The sequence below is a fragment of the Hydra viridissima genome, unplaced genomic scaffold (assembly GCF_058129835.1).
Source record: "Hydra viridissima isolate aposymbiotic clone 2 unplaced genomic scaffold, HvirCarnegie_v1 scaffold_7, whole genome shotgun sequence".
Classification (NCBI taxonomy): Eukaryota; Metazoa; Cnidaria; class Hydrozoa; order Anthoathecata; family Hydridae; genus Hydra; species Hydra viridissima.
In genome coordinates, this window is record NW_028324306.1 from 5,282,141 (window position 1) to 5,308,950 (window position 26,810).

General features: G+C 27.5%; 2 protein-coding genes and 1 pseudogene across 2 annotated transcripts; 1 reads left to right on the forward strand and 2 right to left on the reverse strand.

Annotated features, from left to right (window-relative positions):
• The first annotated feature begins 282 nt into the window (after positions 1-282).
• LOC149885787 (uncharacterized) lies at positions 283-4,655 on the forward strand (annotated as a pseudogene).
• A 10,295-nt stretch (positions 4,656-14,950) lies between these two features.
• LOC149885788 (uncharacterized) lies at positions 14,951-17,201 on the reverse strand. Its single transcript, XM_090092419.1, has 8 exons — positions 16,901-17,201; positions 16,562-16,770; positions 16,302-16,349; positions 16,122-16,211; positions 15,887-15,989; positions 15,650-15,813; positions 15,263-15,419; positions 14,951-15,124 (listed from the first exon to the last, which is right to left on the reverse strand). The coding sequence occupies exons 1-8, from the start codon at positions 17,085-17,087 to the stop codon at positions 15,003-15,005; spliced, it is 1,080 nt and encodes a 359-aa protein (XP_089948545.1). The 5' UTR covers positions 17,088-17,201; the 3' UTR covers positions 14,951-15,002.
• A 215-nt stretch (positions 17,202-17,416) lies between these two features.
• LOC149885789 (uncharacterized) lies at positions 17,417-19,639 on the reverse strand. Its single transcript, XM_090092406.1, has one exon. The coding sequence runs from the start codon at positions 19,244-19,246 to the stop codon at positions 17,714-17,716; it is 1,533 nt and encodes a 510-aa protein (XP_089948532.1). The 5' UTR covers positions 19,247-19,639; the 3' UTR covers positions 17,417-17,713.
• Positions 19,640-26,810: the final 7,171 nt, after the last annotated feature.

The following is a 26,810-nucleotide window of genomic DNA, read 5'->3' on the forward strand; positions in this document are numbered from 1 at the left end:
GCAAACTAGCATTTTGGAATTTTGAGCGTTATTCTAAGGGCTACAATTTGTTAATAACTACAAAAAAAAAAAAAAAATTATAATAATTTTCATCTAAGAGTCTGGTTCCAGATTAGGTCACATATTTAAATATCTTTAGTAGTACTTCAGTAAGTATAAGTTGTATTTTCCCCAGTATTTGAATATTAACTTTTAATAGACTTTTCAATCAAGAATAAATTAATGTTCTGTGTTTTCTACAAAGTAATAATAAAAAACTTATGTCATTCAGATATTTAGATTATGGCTCTGTATGGTTCAGGAGAGCGGAGATGTTTGATAAGTTACTTTATATCTAATTGATTATTAAAATATTTAATAAGAAAAATTTTTTAAAATAGTTAATACTTAATAACCATTAAAAATATATATAGTTTTAAAATATTAAAATTTATTTAAACTGTTATTACTTAAGTTTTAAAGTATTATTTTCAATTTATTGTTTTGTATATACTTTTCTTGTTTTAGCATATAAATAATGTTTGCAATATTCTCATAGTTTGGATGCAAATTGCTGATATCTTAGTTTCATAATCTTGTGTTTTGTAGTTCAAAATTGTTTTCCTAACCTAAACTTATTTCTCAGACATTCTCTACATGCTAAATGTTATTTGAAAAGCCACACTAGACCATAATTTCTCATATTTTTGAACTTTTTTCAAATCTTTTTTTTTTTGTTTACAGTTTACTTTTCATTATGCCTTTTAATAACTTATTCAATTTGTCATCATTTTCGCTTCTTTAAACCTTTAAAGACCTGTACTTTAAAGATCATCACCAGGTAACATACTCCAGGTCATCACCAAATATCACACTCCATGTCATCACCAGGTACCACATTCCATGTCGTCAGCTGGCACCGCATTCCAGGTCATCACCAGGTACCACATTCCAGGTCACCCATTTTTATTTTTATTAATTAGTATTCTTTTACTCAATTTTTATTTTATTTTAAAATAAATTATAAATAAAATTTTTTTACTGCTCTCCTTACGTTATACAATTTATAATTGGCCATAGAGATTAACTTTAATCGAGGATTTGTAGAAAGTTACAAAAAACTGCACGTTTATATACGTAAAGCTAAGAAATAAAAACAAATATTTTTATAATAATACATTAAACTTTAACTCATCTCGATCCTTTTTTTTTACTTGCATTCTTTTTCCACAATTAAAATATTTAGTACATTGAGAAAGTTGAGATGTCACCAAAAAAGAATTGTTATTGCATAAGATTTTAATTTAGTCATGGTTTAATAATTACCAAAGTGTGTTTGGTATTGGTTTTTGTAACTCAGTATACTTTGCATTACTATTTTAATAATACTTTATTTTATTTTTAGGTTGTCATGCGTATGTCATTAATAATTTGTTCAAATTCAAAGTTTCGATTACCTGATGTTTTGTTTTTATTGTTTAACTGAAAGAAATTTTTAGAAAGATTTTTTTAAAGTTGTTTTTGAATCCACTTTTAAAAAACATAAAATGTAAAAACTTCATTGACGAAGATATTCTAATTTGAAGCTGTCCCTTAGTAATGACAACAAAATAGGCAGGAGGCGAGGTCTGAAATATTTTGACAATATTCGACAGGGGGAGGTCAAAAAAGGGTTACGTTAACAATATCATTTTTTAAAATAAATTTAGTTATTTAAAAAAAAAACTGGGCAGCGATTGTACTGAGGGAAGTCTTTTATAGCGTAGCGTGTTTTTAAATACACCATAAATATTCGGAACTCTTTTAAGAGATTATATATTTAATAAACAAACATTAAATTGGATATAATCCGCTCTGTTTTTAAATTCTGTAAACTGTAGACCAATTTAAAATCTCCTTTGTTTCTTTAAAATATTAGAGCGAATTGTGTATACTCAACTCTTTGGTTTTCTAAATGTGTCTAAAATAATTAACAAAGAGTTTTCAAATCAAACGGAATGGTTTAAGACAAATAAACTATCCTTGAAAACAAATAAAACACAGTAGACATTTTAAACACGCTAAAACTATGCTAATATCTCTTGGTGCAGCTCTAATGTATAGAAGATTAAACGACTGCTAAGTTGAACGTGCTGTCAGAATTATTTCGAATGCAGGTCGATTCACCCATTTTAAAGATCTTTTCAAAAATAATATTAAAATATTTTTTACGGAAAAATTTATCAAATCCTTATTTTTATGTATCTAAAAAGGAAAAAAAAATAATGTAGAGATGATGTTTTAATCAATGTTAGGAACTAAATGACAAAATAAATTTAGTTTTATCAGTATTAGGAGAAAGTTTGTTAATTAAAAACCACTAATTTACTTTATCTAACTGTTCGTTTAAATGTTTAAAAAAGTATTTATAGTCATTTGCAATTAGAATAAAATTTATAAGATTTGATGATAAATAAAAACCATTTATGTACATTAGAAACAACAATAGTCCTAGAATCGAGCTTTTTTTTTCAGTTTCGGGTTCAAAAAAAGCATTTTTTTGAACCCGAACTGTTTTTTTACAACATGAAGTTTTTTTTTAAATAACCATGGTCTGTTGAACATTATACGCTCAAGTATCTTTGAGAAACAAGGGAAGATAGAAATTGGTCTGTAGTTTTAAATGTTGGAGGCATCTCCACTCTTAAAAATTGGTGATTCAGGCAGTTTTTAACTTAATCGGAACGACACCTAATTTTAAAGGAAGTTTAAAGATATGTAATAAAGATGTTTCACTGTCATCAAGTACAGATATTACAACATTTGCGCTGATTTTATCAAAACCTGCGCTTTTTTTTTTTAAACTATTAATAGTAATTCGCAAACTTTAAGATTAGATTCGTCCATATGCGTACTATATCTTTTTAAGTAAAAATCAAATTGTTGAGCTTAGCGAAACTGTTTTAACAAGTTCGGCCCTATATTATCAAAGAATCTGACAAAAGTTTTGATAAACTAGCTTTTTATTAATCAAAAGTTTTTTTGGAGGAATATTTTTTTGGAAAATTATTTCATCAATAACATGCCACGATTTTTTAGTGTTTTTAATTGTATTTTCTAATAATTTTCTCGTAATAAATTTTTTTTAAAGTGTTTTTTGGTTTTTCAAATAGATTTTTATAATTTTAAGTATTTATAATACAGTTCATTTTATCATTAAATTAAAAAAACAATTTTTTCAAACAAGTTTTAAGTTATATGTTTAATTTCAGTCATATGTCTGCAAACATCTTTAAAGGTTGAAAAAAATTAGTTATTTCAAGTTTAAAATCTGTTTTTTCCATTTTATATTAAAGTTTTTAATAATATAAGGGTGAAGAACACACAAATTGACATACGACTAGTTAGACTTTTAAAGTTAAACCTCTTAAGGTTTATTTAAAAGTCTAAGCTCAAAATATAAACTTTACTGTGATATGAACCACCCCTATTTTATAATGCCATAAAACTATTCAACTAAAATTCCGGTCTTTAAATTACCATAGATTAACATATATATATTTTATTTGAATATATATATATATATTTTATTTTTTTGTAGAAAATATGTATACATATTTTCTTACTCCATCGCAAAAAATATGTTAAGTTTTAAACAATATCTATAGATATTGTTTAAAACATATCTTTTAAAACTTAGCATATCATATTGTTTATAAACAAATGTTGCAGACATGAAAAAAAAAACATGTTTGTTACCACCGAGAACAAACAAGTCGAAAAAGTTTGAGAACTTGCATTAACGGCGTTGAGTAATCAAGCATTTTTCAAAAAATTTGATTCATTTCCTAAAAAATCTTGATTAACCACCATTGAAACTTTTTTGCTATTTGTCCACCTAATCAAAAACATTCAAAACAATTGGCTCACAGAAAAAAAAGGACAACTATTTTTTTATGAAAATTGTGTTAAGAAAAAAGCTTGTTGGAGTCATTTAGTAATACCTTTTGAAGCTAAATCTTATAGTCTAACGAAAAAACACTTTTAGAATGAAGTTTTTGTTTGACCAAGTCATTTTGAAAGACTTGCTCAAACAAAAACTTCATTCTAATAGTATTTTTTTGAAAAAAAACAAAGCGCTCTACTTAATCATCCTGAAACCTCCAACATCTTAAGAATTAATGAGACTGCTGATTTTATTAAACTTGTTATTACATGGTGGAAAATGTTAAATGTAAAATGTTTTAAAGTGTGGGTGTGAATTATAGGTTTAATGATGATCGACAAGCTGTCATCCAAGATCCAAACGATGATTGATTAAAATTTATTTGGGATTTTGAAGAAATGGGATTTCGTATGACAAGTAATCAGGGGAAGCGTATAAAACAATTAACACATGATACAGGACATTCCATAAATCATACATGTAAAGGAATTGTTGAGCTGAAAAAAACTCTATTAAGAGAAACACACAAATATGTTATGTTGGAAAAATTTTTTACAGACCCACTTGAAAAAGAATTCAGCAAGTTAAGATGGTGGCACATATTTTTTAAGCGTCAAACAAATAATTGAAAAGTTCAATATTTCTAAAACTTCACTTTTGTTGTCATATAACATTAATGAGTCAGCTCCTGATGCAGCACATTCTTACCAATTTTGTGAATTTTTATTTGATGAATCTTCAGCTGAGATAATTTGACAAAACTAAAAAAAAGTATAACTATTCAATGAAAGACGTCTTTTGTTTATATTGCCGGATCTGTGTCTCCTAATGATGATTTGCTTTACTAAAATGAAATTTTAACCAGAAAAATGTTTTATTTTGAAAAGTTTGGTCAATATCTAAAATCACTCCATAGAGGTGAGTTAAAATTCCTATTAATACTGTTCAATGTGTTTTCTTCACACTTGTGCTCTTTAACTCTATTAAAAATAAAGTTTGTTGGACATTTCTGTGCAACACTTTTATGCTTATATCGGAGCGTTACTCTTTTGACATGGAACAACATCATGATAATATACTTTCACACTTTTTACACCAGAATCAAACAAAAACCGTCTCTGAAAATTTTAAAGTTGTCTTGTTAAGTCAAAAGCTATTCATTGACAATTGTGTTTTTATTTCTTTGTTGACATTTATTAATTGAGTTAAAGTTTCTGTTTTATGATTTTAAAAGTATTCCTTATTTCTTTTAATCACTAAAATATATTCCTATGTAGAGGTGTAGTTACCCTAATAGTATTTTATTTAACTTTTATTTTTTACCTGATATAAACCTTTTTTTTATTTCATTATTTAACCCTTTGAGGACTGACGGAACTTATATGTCCCACTACATTAACTCCTGTAAGCATCTGCGTCTCGTTATTTATTTTTTTATTCGAGACGAGACAATGATATCCAGGATACAATTTTTAAAATCCGAAAGAAAATTTATTGTCCCGGTTTAACTTTATTCCGGGACAGTTTATTCGTCAATTTTTTCCGGGACATTACTCGTCTCGTTATGCTTGTTCCGGTTCATTTCAAAGAAAACGATTCCGAAACGTAGACCCTTAAACTCCTGTCTTTCTCTTAAACCGGTTTTTTTTTTTTTGCTGTAAAAACATTGCGTAAGTTTTCACTTGGTTTTTAGTCATGTTTTAAAATTACATTTAATTGTTTGTTATCAATTATTTTTTAATTCAGATGTAAGGGTCTGCGTCTCGGAATCGTTTTCTCTGAAATGAACCGGAACAAGCATAACGAGACGAGTAATGTCCCGGAAAAAATTGACGAATAAACTGTCCCGGATTAAAGTTATAAACCGGGACAATAAATTTTCTTTCGGATTATAAAAATTGTATCCCGGATATCATTGTCTCGTCTCGTCTCGAATAAAAAAAATAACGAGACGCAGATGCTTATTTAGATGTGATCTCTAATGGTGGTTTTTAAGGAAATCAAGCGTATTTATTTTGTAAAAGCAAACCTATTATATTTAACTTTACATACCAAAGTGGGCCAGTAGGTGGACAAAATGGGAAAAATTTTAGTTGTCTAATCTTGAAAACCTATTTAATTTTAGTATCTACATATATTAGGAGAAATCTATTGATAATTTATTTATATTAAATCCCTTAGTTACCAGGACTCTAAGCATTTGAATATTGAGATAAAATAAAATAAAAAAAAATTATAAATAAGTAATTAAAGGTGACATCAACGTTGTGTTATATTTCAATTACATCTACGTTTTTGAAACAAAAAATTAGTACATGTTATTCTAGAGTATTTAGAGATAAGAAAAACCAATGTGTGAAATAAATTTGTCATAGCATGTTATCTCAGTTATACTTTGAAAATCACAGATTAAAAAAAATAATTTCTTAAGAAACTTATTTTTTGCCGCACAATAACTAATAATTACCACAATTTGCCATGTGTTGTCTTATATTTATTTGAGCTATATGATGCTTCAATCGAGTTTTAATTGATTGCTCGTCCCCTTAAATCCCCGTTCAGATTTTATGTATGTTTTAACTTGGTTGCTATGGTACTAAATTTTGCATAGCAACAACTCATTTTTACATTAACGTTGTTTTAACAGTATTTTACTTGCGCTAAATACACAATATTGGGGGTATGTATTTAAATGAGATTCACAATTCTTATGAGGTTAACTTTTTTTGGTTACTATGGATACCTTACTTTGCATAACATAGCAACAACATATTTTCGGTAGTTGTTAGTAATTTAATTACTAACACTGACAGTAATTTAATTACTTTTAATTTTAATTACTAACACTTGTAGTAACTTAATTACTAACAAGTATTAGTAGTCCAGGCGGCATATATATTATAACATTTTACTTTTAAATACAAAATACTTGTTACAATAATTATTTAGATATGGTTTTGTTAAACTTAGACATTCATAATTTTCTCCAAAAAAACAATCTTAGTATTTCAAAACAAAATATTACTGAAGATATATTAAAATTTATTCAGCCAAAATTTGCTGATTTTAAAGACGTTGATTTTAGACATGCTGTTCAACGATTTGTTTACTTGTATAAAAAAAAGTGGAAATCTGCAAACTATACTGTGAAAAATTTTGAAAAGAAGTTTGTGAACTGGCTTAATGAATATTTAATTGTCAGAAAAAAAAGACAATGAACCAACTGCAAGTAGACGTGGTCGAAAACCAGTTGCATTTGATAATAGTTCTAATAAAACTAAAAAACGGCGTGTATCTTGTTTAATTGAATCTCATTCATCCAATGAATTATTTTTTGCTGCTAGTAAAAAATTTAGAGATGAATCTGTTGTTATTGCTGCCAAGAATGTTTTAAATATATCAAATACAGATAAAGCAACTAAATATTCAGCAGATGAAGCACTGGCTTTATTAATTGATGCAAGTCTGACAAAAGCTTCCTATCAATTGATTAGAAGCGGAGCCTTGGAGAAAGAATATAACATCTACCCCGCTTACAATGATGTCAGAGATGCAAAATTGAAATGTTATCCTGCAAACATAACAGTGGAGGACTATTCAGCTTCAGTTCCTTTAAAAGATTTAATGACTCATACTTTGCAAAGAATCTGTGCAGTTCAGGAACCTGTACTAAGGCACTTGATATTGAACGACAAAGCAATAAAAACAATGACACTAACGTGTAAGGCTGGTTTTGATGGTGCTACTGGCCAAAGCATTTATAAACAAGTTTTATCAGAACCCGACATTAACAGAGATTTAAAGCGTGAAGAATCATTATTTATTACTTGTCTTGTCCCATTGGATTTGACTGGATTTAACAACAGCAACGAAAAGGTGCCTACTTGGAGAAATCAAAAGTCGTCCTCCTCAGCCTATTGTAGACCCATAAGATTTGCATACAAAATGGAATCCAAGGAATCTGTGATTGAAGAAGATCAGTACATTAAAAGTGAGATAGAAAGCTTGGGTATGATTTTATTAGAGGTTTGCGGATCTTCTATTGAAGTGAATTGTATTATTGAACTTACAATGATTGATGGGAAGGTTCAAACAATATTATCTGAAAAAAATAACTCATACCAATATTGTTCAGTGTGTGGTGTCTCTCCAAAAAATATGAATAGTCTTGATATCCTTAATATAGATTATACTAACAGAGAGTTCAAATATGGTCTTTCCAGTCTTCATGCATGGATTCGATTTTTTGAGATGTTATTGCACATTGCATATAAAAAAGAAACAAGAAAGTGGCAAGCAAGATCTAAAGAACACAAAGAAAAGGCATCTGTAGCTAAACAAAAGATTCAGACTGGTTTTATGAACAAAATGGGACTTGTTGTTGATTTTCCTAAAAGTGGTGGTTCTGGAACAAGCAATGATGGCAATACCTCAAGGCGTGCTTTTGCAGCATATGAACAAACAGCTGAAATTCTGGGTATTGACCAAAACCTTATATTCAGATTTTACATTATCTTGGTAACGCTTTCTTCAGGATATGAAATAGACTGCTTAAAGTTCAAGGATTATTGTTTTGACACTTTTAGACTATATGTGTCCCTTTATCCATGGTATTACATGGCTCAATCAGTTCACAAAGTATTGATACATGGACATGACATAATTAAAAGCCTTACATTACCCATCGGACTTATGTCAGAGGAAGCTCAAGAGGCTAGAAATAAAGACTTTAAATCTTATCGCGAAAATTTCAGCCGAAAAACATCCAGAAAAGCAACAAATACTGATCTTATTAATAGACTCCTAGTTTCCAGTGATCCTGTTATTTCATCATTACGTAAATCAACATCACACCAAACAAATCATAAAGCATTTCCTTCAGATGTTTTACAATTACTTAAACAATCTTCAAACGATATTATTGTTTTATAATTTTTTGATGTAATTTAAAATTGATAATGTTTTCTTGCACTATTTTTTGCTTTTATTATTCCTAAAACATTATTTACCTAAATACTCAATTGTTATTCAATACAGGTGGGTCAAAAATCCGATAAGATATTCAAATATCAATTTACCACTTTGTAACTAAGGAAAGTATCCGGTAACTAAGCAATATTAGAATCCATAACAACTAAATTTAAAAAATTATCACTTTTGTAAGAAGTGTGATCTCATATTGGTACTCATGCCAAATTTAGTGAATATAGCACTTATAAAATATCTGCAGATAACAAAAGTAGGTTGTTGCTAAGCAAAATAAAGGTATCCATAGCAACGAAATAAAAAAATATTACCTTCATAAAAAGCGCAGACATCATATTAGTACTCATACTAATTTTAGTGAATATAGCTCTAATATTAAATTAGTTATGAATTTTGTCCAGTAAAAGTGCATTCTGGCCCACTGTGCATACTTTTATTTGTGTTGAGAATTTTTTTAGAGCTTCTTTAATGTATAACTAAATAATTGAAGTTTAGTTAAAGTGTTTTAAAGTTTTGCATACACTACCTTTTTATAAAATTTTAGGTGGGACTAATAAGTCCTGTCAGGCTTTACGGGCTAATATTTTTAAAGGATGTATTGCTCGATTTATGGTGTAGACCGAAAATCAAGGAAATGGTGGCACCGAAGATTTTTTGGGGTTCTTGAGCGTACTTTATGTAATGCTTATGTGGTCTATAAAATTTAAGTGGTAAAAAAATTATATTAATGCAGTTTAAAAGATCAGTCGCACAATCGTTAATAATACTTAGCAGACTACCCAAAATAGGACGCCCAATGTTATCACCTTCTTTATCAACAAAAAAACGCCGAAATTCTAATTATTCAATACCTTTGTCAATTAGAGGAAAAAATCAAGGCATTCATTGACCTTTCTATGAAACTAACCTTGGAAGATGTGAAGTATGCTCAAAAGAAAAGGTTGAGTCAAGACCACATTTTAAATCCACTACTTGTAAGGTTTTTTTGTGCATAAATGAAAAAAAAAAAGTTTTTCGAAATATCATAGCATTTAAATAAAATGTGTTTAATAACAAAGACTTTGTTTTTTCTTTAACTAAAAATTTTTTTAAAAAAAAAGCTTTTATGGCCTGACGGGACATATTGGTCCCACTTCAGTTTCCATAGTAACAATCACCCTGGTATATTGAAAAAATGTGTATTGTCTATTACTGGACCCTAATTAGTATATTTCAATTGTATATTTTATTAAACACCAGCGTTTTCCTCCCTTAGGCCTTAAAGGGTTAAGCAATTTTATAAATTGAAACAATAAAATAAAGTTTATTATTAAAAACTTAAAAAGATTTATAAAGTGTACAAATTTTTAATTCGTTTAATATTTTTTATAACGAGAGAAACATATTTTGTTTTAAAACAAATATCATCATATTGGTTTTTGAAATATCGGCCCACACACTTTTTCCTGGCGGATTCAACTTATTGATGGTTGTTTAGAAGTATAGTCGGAATTCGGACGTTCCAATCGGAATTTAGAGATTTGAGGACATTTTAGGATGTAATAGGCACTTTTTAAGTACCTACTGCTTTCTTATCCCCGAATTTTAATTTTTGAATACCCCTAAATTTATAGTTCTTACACAGTTATCATAGTTATCTTATGGTTTTTTCAAGAGTGCTTGCAGATTTGTAAAGAGTAATTTAACAAACATCGATTCTGCTATTTTTGTTTACTCTTTTTCTTTTTTTTTTCTTGTTTGGGCTTCAGCAAAGGCCGAGAATAAAAACAAATTTACCTTAAGTATATTTATTGATCTAACTAAAGCTTTTGACACCGTTGATCGTTGCATCTTGTTAGAAAAGTTAAAGTATTATGGCGTAATAAATAAGAACTACATTTGCATTAATAGTTCCCCTACTATTAGAAAACAATATGTTCAAAACTAGGAGTTCAAAATACTTAAAGTCCCGTGTGGAATACCACAAGGATCAATAATAGGCCCTCTCTTATTAAACTAAACCCATAATGAGAGACATGAAAATTATGAATGTTTATGAAATAAATATTAATCAACACTTAATTTTAATGCATAAATATACAAATAACCTCTCTCCAGCTAACTTTATTTGTAACTTTGAAAAAAATATAAATGGAAAGTATTTCTTAAGAACAAATCAATAAAAGTTCTTTTAAATTTTCAATGAAATTAAATAGGTATACAGAGTTTTTGATAACATTTCGAGGACCAAGAAATGTAATTATTTTCAAAAAAAAAAAAAGCTAATAATAATATAATGATAAAATCTTAAAATCATTAAACACATCAAAGTTTAAAGCTCTCTTTTAGTTATTTATGTATTGGTTAATACATAAAAATAATATTTTAAATCTTTGAGTTTTTAAATTAGAAATTTAACATCTTACTTATATCTGCAGTCTATTAGAACTTTTTGACAATCTATATTTTTTAAGAAACTCTATGAAAAGATTGAGATGGTATTGCATTACCCATATCTTCTTTGTGTCCCGATCTGTTTTTTAAATTGTCTTGTTTATTTATATTGTTTTAACGTGAAACCTTTATGTAACTTATTTTATTCAAAAGCAAAATATATACTACTAAAAACAAAGCAACTTTATATACTATTAAAAAAGATAAAAGGCAAACAAAAAAAAAAGGTTCCTAAACCAGAGAAATCCAACCTTTTTACAGAGCATGCATTATTTTATTTGAGGGCTACAAATTTAATTTTTGAAAAATTAAACTAATTTAAAACATTAATTTTAAAAGGATGATCCCTCTCACAAGGGTGAATCCAAAGGGTTATTCTTCCCCACTCGTTTTTGAATATTTTGTTTTAGAAATCTATATATTTAACTCAGCACGTTGTTTAAAAACACAAGTAATTTTGGGAGGCTGGTTAAAAGAGGAATGACACTTTAATAAAACTGTGTGGCGCAAATTTTAAATTAAGGGCCTACTCGGTAACAAATTATTGAATCCAAAAATTATCCCTTGATAGATCGTCTGTATCCGACAAATTAAAGAATTTCCCTAGCTTTGATAATTGTTAGTCTGTGCTATTTGGGTTTCTGGCAAATCGTTAGTGTACTATTGGGGGTAAGGCCTGTTTTGAAGAGTTTTTGAGGACTCAAAAACCAAAATACATACATTGATACATAAATGGAAAATTAACATATACAGAAAATTAGATAAATTGTGGTTTATTCAAACATGCGAAACGTCAAATTCAAATAAACATACTTTTACTTTATTATTATTACATATTATTCACTATATTTTATTCCACCATTAGCTGTAATTTATTCCTGTGTTTTTGGTGACAGAGAAAATAAATACCAGACACAACTATGAGGCTGTTTATTAATTACGTCAACCCCCCCCCCTCCCTCTCCTGCTCACCAAACTTCAAGAGACACAACATTTGATTACCTCTTACCCTCCAAACACTACGTTACAAACGACTACTAACGCTGCTTCAAATTACTTTTTTTTAAGTAAATAAATTTATTAAAAAAAGTAAAAGTGTTGACGTCCACTTTTCTTGACCTACTACTCTCCCCTTTGTCAACAACTGTCAAAGCATTTAAGAATCCTCCTCCCCCTATTTTGTTGACATCATTAAAGTAAAGCCCAAATAATAGAAATGACCAGAATCCTACTATATCAGCTATTCTGTGTAAGAAAAAGCTGAAAATCTATAATTACTTTTAAAGCAGGGGACTTGCTTAACCTCTTATCACATTTTATGTTTCTAATTTTTCTAAAAATGTGTGTACACAGCATAAAGTCATCCAGGGTAATAAAAAAAAATTGTTTAATTTTGTCAAAATAACGTTTTTCTAACAATAACTTGATTAGACAATTAGTTGTAAGATACACGTTTTTAATAAGAAACGAGTTTATAAGAAACTAGCACTAGAAGCCCCAAAATCTTAAGAAACTTTTAGTGATAAGCTACTTTTGAATAATAAACTTATTTAAGAGTTGGAGGAATATTTTTTTAACTTTTACCTACTTATTACATTAAGATTACACAAAGTTATTATCTACAACGGAGAACAACAGCTTAAATTAAAAGGAGAACAACATTATCTACAACAGAGAACAACAGTTTAAATTAGTATTTCATTTGCATGTGCAATTAAATGGAATTTTACTAAGAAACTTTTAGTACTAGATTTAGAACAAGCTTTAAAATAAGAAACTTTCAAATACTAACCCATTAGCTTGGTTTCTTATAAAAAAAAAAAACAACTAAAAAAAAACTTGTAACCTATAACAAATTTTCAAAATTTTGTTAAAATTATTCACAAAAGACTTAAAATAATACAATGAATAAAACTGAATACATATTTGAATATTATAATTTAACAAAACGTAAAAAATTTTGTTTATTGAACTACATTAGAATTTATAAATATATAGATTTTAAAATATGTTGACCTTTTTCTAGATAACTGATTAGAATTCAGCATTCAGCATCTAACTTACAAAAAAAAAACTTATGAAAATGCTATAGATATCATTATTATTTAGTAGAATTCAGTAACTAAGTAACTAAAAAAACTTAGATGCTACTGTTGATAAGGACTGCGAATAATGTTTATCACTTAAGCATCTAATTCATCTTTGCTCATTTTGACTATAAGTGTGATCAAAATAAACAGTCTTAATCTGAAAAGGTTTTGCAGTGGCTTTTGTTTCTAATCCAATCAACAACAACAACAACAAAAACTTTGACTTTTTAACCATTATTTTACAGGGTAACTGTATTTATCTGAAAGATTTTTATTGCTGTAGTACAGTCTGTACATATGATACATTCCAAATGTATCGCATCACAAATGTCATTGGTGATGCATGGAATAAGCATTTGCAGAGTATTGTACATTAGTAATATATGACAGCAATCTATTATTGAAATCAGCAATCTAATTATTTAAATAGTTGTATATACAAAAATAGCATACAGAAAGCATTACTTCCTTTGCTTCAATTGAATTCCTAGATTAACTTCATCTTTAATAACATCATTTTATATAAGCTCATCATAACATGATAAACATTAGGAGTTCAACTAAAAAGTAAAACTATTTGCAACAAATCTTTTGGTGCTTCCCAAATATATCAAGTTTAAGATACAAAGGTTTGATCCAAGGTACTGGTTTACATATCCGAATGTTCATTAAAACATGTTTTATTTTATTGATATGCTAACTAGTGTTGGTCCTTTAGAAGCATCTTGTGAAATTTTTATGACCATAAAAAAGTGTTAAGTCTTTTTTAGAATCAATAAAATCATTTTTGACAGTTTTTTATGTTGAAAAGTTCTGTTAAATATTTCATTCTCTGTTAAATAATCCCATATTTTCAACTGTTGTGATTAATTTGTAACTTTATCAGAATACAAGCTTTATTAAAAAGATTTTCACTATGCCAACCCGACAAGAAAATTTAACGTGGGCCATATATGGCAATTGCATGTTAACCATATATTTCCCACTCTCCTTTATGGGATGGCGCTGATGCGTCCCATATGTGGCTTTAATGTTTATAGCAATAAAACCACACTAAATAAGAACAAATGCCACTCTTAATTTGTGCGCAAAAGTTCAAATGGCCCACGCGTGGGAAGCATTTGCTAGCCATATCATTACCACACTTCTTAATGGGATGGCTTTAGTGCGGGCCATATGTGGGTTTAATGCTTATAGCACTAAAACCACACTAAATAAGAACGAAAGCCACACTTCATCTGTGCGCAAAGGTTCATCTGGCCCACGTGTGGGAAGTATATATTAGCCATATATTTACCACTACTCATTATGGGATGGCGTTGGAGTGGCTCACGTGTGGCAATAGTACTTATATCGCTCAAAACCACTTTCAGAACGAAAGTACACTAACTTTTTACATGAAATCTGATATATATATATATATATATATATATATATATATATATATATATATATATATATATATATATATATATATATATATATATATATATATATATATATATGAAAAATAATATGCTTCTTGCTTTTTATTATAAATTTATTTACAAACATTTTATTTATTTACAATAACTTTTCATTAAATTTATTTATTCATTCTTCTCTCGATGCATACGTCTACCACCACGATCTGCTGAGTTATGCAGTGAAGCGGTGATGGCTTCATTGACATCTTTGTCTGTAGCATTTTTGCAATGCCTTCGAACAGCAACTAAAATCAGTTTATTATTATTTATTATTTCGATTATACAAAAAATTAATTAATTTATTAAGGGTTAATGTCAACTTTATCAATAAGTACTTGTACTTGACAAACGGTTAACTCTAACGGAATAGCTACTTTGCTTACTTGCAATAAACTTTACAAAAGCCTCAATTGAATATTTGTTTGAGCGTTTCCCAGTACGACAACAACTCATCTGTAACTCATCAGTCATGAAAACATTCAAAATGTTTCGTACCGTATCAGATATATACTTTCCGCCTGCTGTTGCTAGCCAGTTAATCTACATTCAGAAAAAGAAAGTAAACAATTTAAAAGTACACAAAGGTGTATAAACACATACATAAATATATATAAGTGATTACTAAAAAATAAAATTTATATACGAATTCAAATTATATAAAAAATTGTATTATCTAAAAAAAGGTTAAATATTCGAATTTTTAATTTTTCAATGGATGCAACCGGAGTTTTTATTAAAAAGTTTTTCAATAATATTTAAGTACAACTTGCAAAAAGTGAGGCCATTTCTTCATCCTGGCATTGCAACAAAACAGCATCTAACTCTTCTATGCTGCTTGATTTCGTAAATAAACTTTCTTCAGTATGACCAATTGGCATACGCTCTATCAAATGTTTAATCTCTTTTGTCGCAGACGTTACAGATTTTTCTAAATCTAATCAAATCGAACTGTTATAAGTATTTAAAAGATAGACAAATTAATATATGTACTTTAAAAGATTTTTCACCTTTAAGTAAATTTTCAATGGAGGACAATCGGTATTCAATTGACTGTGTGATTGGTGTAAGGGTGTCAGTGGAATTTTTGGTGTATGGCATTGGCAAGAACTCCTGATATAATTTTTAAAAAAAATTCTACTTTAATTACATTTATGCATATTTAAATTTAATGATCTTCAATTATAATTATTCTACTTCACAGCAAACTTATAATTACTAAAATAAAATTTACAAAAATCTTACTGAAGGTAAATTTATTTCATCAGGATCATTTAGTAATGACACAAAGCTTTGACTAGATTTTCCTTGGTGTTGCATCTCTCGAAAAACATTCTAATCATATATCAAAATTAAATGTCTAATAATAACATTAACAAATTTTAACTTATAGTATTTCTATCAAGCAACATGTTTAATACTTACAGCATGATGTGGTATTGGCAGCAATGGTTGGCTACCTGGTGTTGATGTCTAAAATATTTTATGCTAATTATTAAAATCTAGTAAAACTTTATCTAATTTAAGAAAATAAAAATTTGTTGATTGTAATCAACAAGAGTAAGCCATGTTTAAATAAATATTTTCGTTTCCACATTTAAAATAATTATTTAACATTTTTTTCATTAACGTAAGCAAGTTAATGAAAAAAACTTGTTTTTAATAAAGTCACTTTATAAGCTTACAGAAATGACAGCTTGCTGAAGAGATGTAGGCATGTTGAAATCAGAATCATCTTCACTAGACATATTGCCATGAATTTGAGAAGCAAATAATGAAGGGGATAATCGTTTTGATGTTGTCTTCCTACGACATGAATTACCTTCATATTCTGAAGCAAGATCACTTGTTTCTTCAGATATTTTTAACTTTTCTAATGCTCTTTCCTCACAGTCTGTAACAAAGTAGTCAAAGTAGTACAAAGTAACAAAAATGTGAGTTGATTGTGCATTAAAGTAATATTAATAAACCAGGTATAACTTAAACGCACACACACACACAAACACACATATGTGTGTTTTTACCTGCAGTAGATAAAATTCGTATTTTGTATCTTTCCCAATCTTTATTGGGAATCTGTCTCTTCCGGCGCATTCCTTTTAATGAAGTCATGCTACATTTTGGCCACATACACTCGCTGTTTCCATTAAGCCATTCCTTTGGAACATACTCCACAGTATTGTCGTTAAGGAAATGAACAATATAAAACATATCTTTACACTGTAAAAAATATAAATAATATAAACTATTTGTGCATATTATAAAAAACTCTAGGAATTAGGAAAGATAATTTCAGTAAATATCGTTTTGGGCTGGCACAATATTTACAGGGTATTTGCCACCCTGATGACACTATGTTTACATTAGAATTACCATAATTCAATAAAAAAAATTTTGCATAAGTAATAGTAGTAAAATAACTATATAAATTCCCAATACTTGCTAGGACTATAGCAATATAAATTAACAATGCCAAGTAAATAAAAAATAGGTAAAACAACTCATACTTTTCTATATATAATTATTTCATAAAAAATATCTTTATTACATAGATATAAAATTCATAAGAATGCCTATAAAAAAATAACACTAAAAAACTCATAAAAAAATTAAACATCTTTTACGCAACTGATATAAATTGGTTATACAACTAATTATGTAACAAACTGTTTTTTAAAATTAAATACAAAATTTAAAAACTAGATAAAAGTCATTTTTCAAGATTTAAATTGAAGACTATAAGTGCTAAAAGTACAAATGTCTTCAATTGTTAAACAGTTCAAAATTTGATGCTGTTCAAAAACTAATAGTTTATATAAATAATTCTGGTATTTTGATCAATAACTAAACAATTTATTAGAAGCAAATGGAATAATGTAAAATATACTATTCTCACAAGGAATACACACACATTTGTTAATTATTGAAACATTGCATACATTACTATTTGAGTGTTTATACAAACCTATATGCATAAATGAAGAAGGATATGGATGGGAATACACGTCTTCATATAAAGTCATTACATTTCCATTACACACAACATCGGTAACAAACGAAGTAACACATACTATTCCAGAAGAGGTGAGATATATATTGTCTGGTGAATGTGTAGATAAGTAAAATAAGTTATTGCAAGATGGCGATAATGTTTTGAAAATTGAACTTCTAATTACATTATTGATGCACTGTTTGAGGCAATTGGTGTTGGAATTAATGGTCTTTTTAATATGCCTTAATTTATTCTCAAAAGGAAATGATGACCAAAAGTCAAGTGGACCAAGGTTTTTTACAAACTCATCTAAATGTAAAAGACAATGAATGTTATACACTAAATTACCTTTACCATAATGATCTGCAAACGTAGTAACAAATTTCTTCAAACACCAGGAAATGTTATCCATAATTGGTAAAAAATCTGATCCAAGCATATTGAATGCTGCAAAATGGAGAAGCATAGTATGAGCATAAACACTGGGATGCAGAAAAGATCTCATGACTAATGGTGCCAAATAAATAAAAAAAGTTCTAAATTCAGTTGCTTTCCATCGGTCCATCTCAACCAATGGTCTCACTTTTCTTTGTTTAAATTCTTTAGGCATGTGTTTCCCATTTTCAACGATCTTATTTGATAAAGCAACTCGATTAGACGGTGGTATGCGAAATGAACCTTTGTACACACATGTTGAAGAAACCCATAAAAACAAAAGTTTTCTGAACACACCTTCACATAACAGATGCATGTACTCAGCTGGCACACAAGTAACAGGAGGTACAATACTACCAATTGCCGTCATTTCCTTTTGGTGATCTTTTTCTTGAAAATTCAAAAACTGTTGATCAGTTCGAGCAGGAGCATCATGATTATCAAAAACAACCTTTCCATTAATATAGCTACCAGTTTGTCTGCAATACTCACACCCATTGTAACCATTAAAATACTTTATACCCTTTATAAATGCTCTTGCCGGAGCATCACTTACAATACAAAAAGCTCTAATAAGATACCTCTGTCCTGAAACTACAATTGGGTATTTTAAATTGTTCAAGTTTTCTACAATCCCTGAAAAATATTTATTCAGGTCATTCGGTTTATTTGTGCCAAAATAAAGAGATACAATGAAAGGCTCAAGGCAAGTACTTTCATTAACTTTTGCTAAAATAGGCCAAAATGATTTAGAGCAGGATTTGAATAAACGCATCCCATCGATATTAAATGTTAACGTGATAAGTGTAGAATGAAAATGAGTAGCTTCAGCGCAAAGTAAATTATATCGATCTGAACTTATCCTAAAGCTTTGCAAACCAGATTCTATATACCTAATAAGTTCAGTTTCTAGGCCAAAGTGAACAAATTCTCCACTACCCATCTTTGAGATATTCAAATGGGTCGAAGAACATTTTAAAAGTGTTTTACATGATTTAGGTAACTCCGGATGTTTTGTTATAAGAATTTTTAACAAATCATCCAATGCTTTATTTTCAACATTGTATTGAATTGCCCAAACACGAATTTCCTCTAAAAGTGACTTATTTTTAATTTCTTCTGAGCTTGTATCTATGATACTTTCAAAAGAACGATAACTACCAAGGTTAATGCTATTATTGCTAATTGATTCTAACGAAGAACTCTTGGGCTCTTCTTGATCGTAACTAACAACAACCTCATGAATTGCAGCATCTTCCTGAGCTTTTTTGTAAAAAGTATCAACTTCTTCATTAATGACAAGCCTTTTTTTCTCCTTTGACAGCCCACTCCATTTTTAATCCTTTAAGAAATAATATGATACAGAAGTAATTAAAAATAAATTGTATTTTAAATGTATTTTATACTAAAAAAATGTAAATAAATATGAGTATATATATATATACATAATATACATATAAATGTATATATACAATGTATATATATATATATATATATATATATATATATATATATATATATATATATATATATATATATATATATATATATATATATATGTTTAAAAGTCTATATTTATATATTAAATTAATAGTTGATACCTATTAAATATAAATAATAATTTAAATATATATTTATATAAAAAGTATCTATATATAATATATATATATATATATATATATATATATATATATATATATATATATATATATATATATATATATATATATATATATATATATATATATAGATATGTAGAAATAATATCAATAGATACAAAGTACGCTTACATTGTTAGCCATTTTATTTAATTCTTTTATTACTATTCCCGCTTCTTTTATGCGATTGTGTAAGATGATTTTTTTTTTTCTAGAAATTAAACTGAGGTATTTGGAAAAATTATTTTACTTAGTAATATTTTCCTCACTTCTTTTATGCAATGTGCATAAGGCTGATTTTTTTATTTCTTGAAATAAACTAGGATATTTTTAATAATTTATATTGGATAACAAGCCACAAAAATTGTCATTAAAATACCGCTAAAAGTTATATTGGGTATATATACCCAATATAACTTTTAACAATAATATGTTATTAATATACCCAATAACAATAATATATTACCCTTTAACAATAATATAATACCCTTTTACCCCCTTAACAATAATATAATACCCTTTTAACAATAATATATTATTAATATACCCAATATAAATTTTAGCGGTTTTGTAATGCAAATTAGAGTGTTGAAAATCTATTTAACAAATCAAATTTGCATTACAAAACCACCTGAACATAAATATATATATATATATATATATATATATATATATATATATATATATATATATATTTTGTTAGATCAACCTAAAGTGGACTTCTAAATAGTAAAAACTTAGCTTAAAGTGGACTTTTACTTAAAGTGGACTTTTTAAAGGCCACTTTACGTTTTAGAGAAACTTTTAGGCAAAGCTATTGTTATTAAGAAGTCAATAACCAGTTTTCTAATTAGAATATGATTTATACAAAGATTGGCGGATAGTTGGTTTAGCTTTAAATACATAATTTTGAGTTTCAACATTCCTTTTTTTTACCATGTATATTTAGTCATTGTACGAAACAACACTTAAAGTGGATCTACATTTTGAGAAGCGTTTATGTGGATAAAATATAAAAATATTTAATAATTTTTTTTTTCTTCCATGAAACATCATACAACTGATACTGGTAGAACTTATAAAGATTGTTAAATCTTTATTCCTAAAGATATACGATCAAAAATGTTATTGACGAGGTCGCTAATGCATAGGTTTTTTTAAGAAAAAGTTTTTTGTAAAGTTATCTATTTTTAATCAAAAGAAATAGTTTACTGAGTTTATTTAAAAGATGTTTTTCTGTAAAGAATACTTAACACATTTTTAAACTTGTTTTTAAAACTATACTTAGCGTGTACATATAAGTCCACTTTAAGCGCGGTTTAAAACATGTTTAAAATAAGTCCACTTTAGGCGAAGTTTCGAACGTTTCAATAAGTCCACTTTAAGTGAAGTTTTAAACATGTTTCAGTAAGTCGTTTTAAATGATGGTCTGAGTCTAAACTTTTCAATCTAACATAACTAAAATAATATAAAAATGATCTTATTCGGTATTTGACTTGATACACAAAAAAGAATTATCATTTTAAATACAATTCCTCTAATTGACTTTCTATAACATAATTTCTAGGCTTTTAAAATCTAGAATTCAAACAAAAAGAAACAGCAATGTACAGGTATTATTGACGTTGAAAGCCGGAATTGTAAGTGGATCAAGATTGAAAAACTCCAGACAGTGGAGGAAAGACATACGAAGTTTTTCCGACCGTAATGATTAAAGAATAAAATTACGTGTGTTCGTAAAATTAACTGAACGCAACGATTAACGGTATCAATTAAATTGTAATATTGAAATTCCTACAAGTAACTAATTCAATTAATTCGCAACATCAAGTAATTTGCTCGAAAGGTTCGTCATAACTTATGTAAATCAATTAATTTGCTCGAAATTTCTGTTAAAAATTACGAAAACCATCGATTAATTTATTACTATCCTTTCCTGTTAAATTTTCATAAAATTTCGAAACTGACTATTCTTACAATAACCACTATGGAAGCTTTTTCTACAAACACATTCGTTACTAAAGTACTATTAAAGAATATTATACGCATACATTAGAATAGTTTCATTTTTATTGAAGTTGTCATAAAAATGTTTCGAATTTTAAACTATGTAAAAAATGTTAAACTTGTTTGTACATGTATCTTCTAACAACAATCACAACTTGTCATTTAACTGCCTAGGGTAAGTCTCAGTTTTTTCCTGGCTGGTGTTCTGACATGCTCCTCTGTTGCTGAGTACTGAGACTGAAAGGTGTTTTGAGTAGCAATCTGAATCCGAGACCTTAGTGTTTTCTTTCTCTTACGAGTCATTAATTGGAACCTGACCACCCTCTCTGACCTCACCAAACCATCGTCATATGGAGAAATTTGACAAGTTAATGACACCGGGACTGTAAAAATGTAGTTGAAAAAAATGTGGGTAAATTTCGTAATTTACGAATATTACGTTTACGAATCGTAAATGATAATTAAAATACATATAACCATGGACCTATAAGAGATGGATGTGCAACCTATTGTTTTTTTTGCGAACCATGCTCGTTGCGTATTATTACAAATCTTTTGTTTTAAGTAATAGAAATTAAATTATATTAAAGTCTGTCGGATTCGTCGAAAATTTTTGGTCTCGTCTAACCAGTCGCACCAACTTCCTTTTAGTTATTCAAGATAATAGCAATAGAATCAGTTTGCAAGCTTAATTTTACATAGCTAGATATTCTTAATATTTTAAAAAATAACACTGATGATAATACAGAAATTGAGATCATTTACTTAACTTTTTTAGTACATGTATAACTAGAGATATAATAAATAATACAAAATATCAACTAGTTTTGTAGCTACTTATAGCATATTGGTTTCATGTCCAGGGAACAACTCCATCTGCTATATTGCTACAGACTTCTAGTTTATGAATATTATAGAATTTTCTATTTTTATGTTTAACAACAGAAATTTATACAGTTAAGGATAAATAACTTATACATAAAATGAATGTAAATACAAAAAAGAAAAAAAAATTTGTCACAGTTTTGAAGAATTTAGCAAAGCTAATTTATGGCAAACCGCAAGAATAATTAAGTATTTAACTTTAACATAACATGATTTACCAGCTATATATAAGCTAAATTTTATTTGACAAAAACAAATGGGTTATTATGTGTCTTTTATGACAAATGAAATAATATATGAAGTATGAAAAACGAAAACATGAAATATCTGGCCGCATTTTGCAAGATAATTATAAACTTGAATAACTTTTTAAAAGGATTTTGCATTATCGAATCAATTATAAAAAATCCCATTAGAAAATATACCTACTAAAAAATAATGCATAGTGGAATATATTATTGAGCTTATAGAGTAGTCGAGGCAAAAAATGGCGACATATCGGAAAAAATACTCAAAAAATACACAAAATTAAGCCTGGTGAATAAAGGACCAAGGAGTTGAAAAAAAGTAGAGCGAAATATAAAACAGCTTAAATTTTATTTAAGCTTTTTTTATATTTCGCTATACTTTTTTTAGTCATTTTAAAATTATCCTTACAGGTCTATTTTATTATTGAAGGAACTTTGTTACAAAAAGTTTCCAAATTTACAAATGTTTATTTTGGAAAAATGATGAAAATCTGTTCGTGCCGACAACTAATTTCCTTTACCTAGGTGTAATTTGTTTAATAATTTGTCAACGCGTGAAGTAGTTACTTTATCCTGAACAGTCTTATTAACAAATGCTATAAAAGTTTAAACTAATACCACGTGATCAGAGTTTCTGTTTTAAATTTGTGGGCAGCCATTTTAATAGTTTTTTTTGTTGACGGGTGAAAATTTAGAGTTTGTCGGAAACTCGCATGGCTCGCTGATTTCTGCGGCCTCTCTAATATAAAACAATAGGTTGCACGTCCATCTCTTATAGGTCCATGAAATAATAAGAAATGAATTTCATTATTAATATCTCAGTAAGTCTAACAATACTAATAAAAATACTAGCAAATATAAGATTTTAAAAACTCTTTTTTAAAATGAAAACTGATCTAGTATGTGGAGCACAATTTTGTAAACAATGAAAATTATATAAAAAACAGCATTTATGGGTTTAAAAAATCCACATCGTAATTTACGAACTTTAACGCAAATTGTTAACGGAAGTTTCGAAACTAACGTAAAGATACAAATTGAATCAGTGTTTTTTAAAAGGGCTGATTTGCTCAAAACCCGTTTTTGAGAAAACTAAAAAAAACTCTTTATATCTTTTAATATTAAATATACAGAATTTGTGTAATATATTTTTAAAAAATATATGCAAGAGTAATATCTTAGTACACTTTGATAATTGTTATAACATTTCGTTTGTTAATAATTAATTAATGAAATTTCGAAAAATTGGCCCTTTTAAAAAAAATCGAATATTCCGAAATCGAAACTGTTTATATTTTCCGCGTATTGCGGCTAAAAATACGAATCAGCTGGAGAGTGATTTTTTTAAAAAGGGCATATTTGAAACAAATTTGCCTTTTAAAAAAAAATCAAAAACTTTCAGGTGGCTTTATTTCTGTAAGAAGATAAAATTTAAACACATTTTTAACATAAACTGATGAAGCTATCATAGAAGGACACAAAACACACAAAAAGTGAATTTTAAAAAAAATGTCAAATCAGCCCTTTTAAAAAACACTGATTCAATTATTACGATTGAATTTTCAATTAATTCCTTTAATTAGAATATGAACGTAAGTTTCGAATCAAATAATGACGTTTATTACGAAAATACAATAAATTTAATCAATTTTCGGAAGATCAAAATTTTCCTCTTTCGCGATTAAACTGACGCTACTTCGGTTAATCGCAATCGTAAGTCTCTTCTCTTCCAGACAGTTAAGTTTGTTAAAACCTCCTACGTCATTTTTGTAAATAAACAAATGATAACATCCATAAGTAGAGAAAATAGTCTGCACCATCGGATAATCTTTTGAGAAAGTTATAAAATGAGATGACCTTTAATAAACCTAAAATTATTTATTTTATCTTTTTAAATCTTTTTGAAATAATAATGAAGAAGTAAAAAAACGGTTTTGCTTTTACAAATGGGATAATTTTAGTGGCTTTAAATTACATTTCAGTAGAAGAGGCGAGTTTATGAAGCTATGCTACTGAATAGGAATGCGTATACTTAAAATTAATTAAAATTTCAGGTAGAAAAGAAACCGTGCTAAAGCTCGTTCTTTTAAGTTTTTCTTTCAAAATTTAACTATCGGCATAAATATATTTCAATATATTTCGTGTTAATGATAAGAATGTTAGAACACACAGGTCATTCCAAATAATTATCCACTAATAAAACGCAATGGTTGAAAATTTGATGCTAATAATCTACAGATTTCGAATTGTATTTATATACACGTCCTCGTTCACCAAAGAAAGTTTGTCAATCTCAATAACCCAACTGTGCACACTCAGCTTATCTGAGAAAAGAAAGTTTCACAAATAAAATTAGGGGTTACGAGCTAAGAAGACACTAGACCAGTGAACCACTTTTCCAGTGTTACATAGCTGAGTTTCTATTGCAAAAACAAGCATGGGGAAATGATAAACTGTATTTCAGATAGTTATATGTTTTTATATTTGTTTTTAGGGTTTTTTTTGGAAAAATTTATTTTGAATGATTAATTTGTTTCTTTAAAAAAGCAAAATAATTTTTAATAAAATGTTTTAAATATTGATTAAAGTGAATAATGATTAGAGTGGTAAACTAGAATATAAATTAAGCAAATTTTAATTACATTATTCTTGTTTATAATTTAAACAAAATGTTAAAGTTTAAGTAACTTATTAATTTTATCAAGCAGAAAATTGTTTTTTAAAATCTTCTGGTCCATGAAACATTTTTTCGACAATAACTTCTTATTAATCTCCGATATTTAACCAATGTTAAAATGACATTTGCGGAAGAATTGTTACTTTTTTTTACTTTAGAGATTTACCACACTAAAGTTAACCATTACTTTTAATTTAAGTAAAAAATTATATCCAGTAAAATAACTTTAATATAAATATGTTTTTCTTTACAAAATTTTGATTTATTTATGGGGCAAGGAACTGCTTACATACTTTTGCCCGATTATGTTTTCAATAGTTTGAATTTCTTCCTTCCGTTACAAGTTATCATTTTTTTGAGTTTGTTGTACTATATTGTTACTTTAGAAGAACAGTAACTAAAAATTTCATTCCAGCAAAACCTTTTGACAAAAAAACTCGAAATATTTTGCTGTTTATAAACTTTTGCACTCTTTTGCAACTTTTGTAGTAACACACATAAATCAGAATTGTTGTCATACTTTTAAAGGAGATAACATGTAAGGTAGTTAAGTAATACTTTCTTCTGCGCACACTTTAAAAATTTTTCATGACGTCATGAAAGCTTTCGTTTAAAAAGTTAAACCTAACTAAACAGGTCATATTTTACAATAAACATTAGATTCTTTTTGCGAGATTTTGATTTTTATTAAAAAATAAGATTAAAATGAGTAATTGCTTCTTATTTGTAAAATAAAAGTGAAAAAAAAAAAGTTTGTTGTCGATAACATATTATTATTATTATTATTATTATTATTATTATTATTATTATTATTATTATTATTATTATTATTATTATTATTATTATTATTATTATTATTATTATTATTATTATTGTTATCATTATTATTATTATTATTATTATTATTATTATTATTATTATTATTATTGTTGTTGTTGTTGTTGTTATTATTATTATTATTATTATTATTATTATTATTATTATTATTATTATTATTGTTGTTGTTGTTATTATTATCATTATTATTATTAT

Bases quoted from the DNA above. Each gene is read 5' to 3' on its own strand.
- LOC149885788 (XM_090092419.1), bottom strand. From the start codon at position 17,087: ATGTTTTATATTGTTCATTTCCTTAACGACAATACTGTGGAGTATGTT. The intron at 16,771-16,900 runs GTAAAAACACAC...ACTTTGTTACAG, and splicing joins ACGAATTTTATCTACTGCAG to ACTGTGAGGAAAGAGCATTA. The intron at 16,212-16,301 runs GTAAGTATTAAA...ATATATGATTAG, and splicing joins TGCCAATACCACATCATGCT to AATGTTTTTCGAGAGATGCA.
- LOC149885789 (XM_090092406.1), bottom strand. From the start codon at position 19,246: ATGGGTAGTGGAGAATTTGTTCACTTTGGCCTAGAAACTGAACTTATT.